Source organism: Mus pahari, chromosome 1, assembly GCF_900095145.1.
Source record: "Mus pahari chromosome 1, PAHARI_EIJ_v1.1, whole genome shotgun sequence".
NCBI classification, from domain to species: Eukaryota; Metazoa; Chordata; class Mammalia; order Rodentia; family Muridae; genus Mus; species Mus pahari.
Window position 1 is genome coordinate 73,389,226 of NC_034590.1, and position 1,556 is coordinate 73,390,781.

The window sequence follows — 1,556 nt, forward strand, 5'->3', positions numbered from 1 at the left end:
TCTAGACTTCTGTGGATCTATTTTTAGTCTTTGTGTGCTGTTGATTGACTTCTGGTAGCTGATGTCCACATAGGAATTGGGCCAAATTAGATCCTTCACTTTAGCAGACCAAAATGATTTTCCCCTTGTGGTCTCATAGACTTCTTATTGTACACTAATGTGTTTAGTTAGCACATTATTTCAGTTACTGATGTAAAACTCTATCTGAATGTAATATTTCTGTCTCCTTCAAGATACAGAACATAGCTTATTCAGTTGTTCATCTAATGTAGTTCTAGGCACACCAGCAGTGAAAAACAATTAGGAAGTACTATGCGACTCTGGTATCATCAAAAAATACCTTTGAACACCATATGAGCTTTCAGTTTTCTGTGAAAGGTCATCTGTATCAATATGGGTACCGTAAACCATACGGGTATTAGCCACACAGTCTTCCATTTGCTGGGCATCCCCGGCCTAGAGGACCAGCACATGTGGATTTCCATCCCCTTCTTCATTTCCTATGTCACTGCCCTGCTTGGGAACAGCCTGCTCATCTTCATCATCCTCACAAGGCCCAGTCTCCATGGACCCATGTACCTCTTCCTCTGCATGTTGGCGGGGGCAGACATTGTGCTCTCCACATCCACAGTTCCCCAGGCCTTGTCCATCTTCTGGTTCCACGCTGGGGAGATCTCCCTGGATCGCTGCATCACTCAGCTCTTCTTCATCCACTCCACCTTCATCTCTGAGTCTGGGATCTTGCTGGTGATGGCATTTGACCGCTACATTGCCATTTGCTACCCGCTGAGGTACACCACTGTTCTCACAAATTCGCTGATTGGGAAAATCGGAGTGGGCATCTTTCTGAGAAGCTATGGTACAATTTTTCCCATAATATTTCTTCTGAAAAGACTAACTTTTTGCAGAACCAACATTCTTCCACATACAGCTTGTGAGCACGCTGGCTTGTCCAAATATGCATGCAATGACCTCCAAGTGCATATCTGGTATGGATTTTTTGTTTTAATGTCAACAGTAAATTTAGATGTTGTGTTAATTTTTGTTTCCTATGTGCTGATCCTCCGTGCTGTCTTCCGCATGCCTTCCCGGGATGCTCGCCACAAAGCTCTCAACACGTGTGGCTCCCATGTCTGCATCATTATCCTCTTCTACGGGCCTGGGATCTTCTCAACACTCAACCATCAGTTTGGGTACAAAATCTCAACTGGTGTGCATGTCCTGCTTTCCAATGTCTGTATTCTGGCTCCTCCAATGTTGAACCCCATCATCTATGGGGTCAAGACCAAACAAATCCGAGACCAAGTGACTCATGTTTTGTTTCTGAAAGTAATATGACTTTCAGAACAGAAACTAAGGTGCTGTATTCTCATTACTCTAGTCACATACAAGGGAAACGCTAACAGTCCAGTAGGTGAGAGACATCGAGCCATGCAATTTATTTGAATAGCCCTCTTTCTGAATAAATTCTGCTAGGGGAGTTTTGATATGCTTTTTAAGGTCTCAGATCAGTAATGAGATTGGCATACTTGGGGATCAGTGACTTTTCACATTCA

At 43.5% G+C, this 1,556-nt stretch overlaps 1 protein-coding gene across 1 annotated transcript; it reads left to right on the top strand.

Annotated features, from left to right (window-relative positions):
• Nucleotides 1-393: 393 nt before the first annotated feature.
• LOC110320309 (olfactory receptor 52B4-like) lies at nt 394-1,338 on the top strand. Its single transcript, XM_021196281.1, has one exon. It carries the CDS (start codon nt 394-396, stop codon nt 1,336-1,338), a length of 945 nt encoding a protein of 314 aa, XP_021051940.1.
• Nucleotides 1,339-1,556: the final 218 nt, after the last annotated feature.

Coding starts and splice junctions, on each gene's coding strand:
- LOC110320309 (XM_021196281.1), top strand. CDS start 394: ATGGGTACCGTAAACCATACGGGTATTAGCCACACAGTCTTCCATTTG.